The 699-nt window shown below is 41.1% G+C and overlaps 1 protein-coding gene across 1 annotated transcript in view; it reads left to right on the top strand.

Annotated features, from left to right (window-relative positions):
• LOC105461018 overlaps nt 1-699 on the top strand; it is a 26,677-nt gene that overhangs the window by 9,234 nt on the left and 16,744 nt on the right. The window contains exons 2-3 of the mRNA XM_011707515.1: nt 71-128; nt 320-680. Of these exons, the coding sequence (XP_011705817.1) occupies nt 71-128; nt 320-680 (419 nt within the window). The remainder of the gene's footprint in view (nt 1-70; nt 129-319; nt 681-699) is intronic.

Raw genomic sequence — 699 nt, 5'->3', positions numbered from 1 at the left:
TTGTGTCCATTGGTTTTACCGCCAGCATTGTCGGAAAGAGACTGGTTTGATATTGCAAATGATTTTGAAGAGTTGACCAATTTTATTCACTGCATTGTGCCATCGATGGAAAACATGTAACAATTCAAGTATGTATTCAGTAGTATTAATAGCCTGAAACTGGTTCTACATAATAGTTGCATCGCAGCATCGCAACGTTTGCGATGCTACAATGCGACTAATGTAAAATCATGTAAAATCTTAACACATCGTACCGTATCGGTGAACTATATTTTCTGTTTTCAAAATAATGAATGCATGAATGCTAATTTTGTTCCAGTGTCCCAACAATGCTGGTTCCACGTACTACAACTATAAGAATGCTCATAGTGTAGTATTGATGGCCATTTGTGATGCACGTTATCTATTCCGTTTCGTTGACATCGGGGCATATGGACGACGAAGCGATGGAGGTATTTTCGGCAGCAGTGTTATGGGCAAGAACTTCAATGCAAACGGCATGAATGTACCGAAGCCATCAGCTGTTGCAGGAGGACGAATTCTGCCATACTGTCTTGTAGGAGACGAAGCGTTTCCTTTAAAACCATATATGCTTCGCCCTTATCCAGGCAAGAATGGGCTGTCACAGGAACAGGACATATTCAATTATCGATTAACCCGTGCGAGAAGGATGATCGAAAGTACTTTCGGCATTCTAGC

This window comes from Wasmannia auropunctata, unplaced genomic scaffold (genome assembly GCF_000956235.1).
Source record: "Wasmannia auropunctata unplaced genomic scaffold, wasmannia.A_1.0 LD336101.1, whole genome shotgun sequence".
Lineage (NCBI taxonomy): Eukaryota > Metazoa > Arthropoda > Insecta > Hymenoptera > Formicidae > Wasmannia > Wasmannia auropunctata.
Note: the sequence above shows the minus strand (reverse complement) of the source record. Positions and strands in the feature narration are given on the sequence as shown.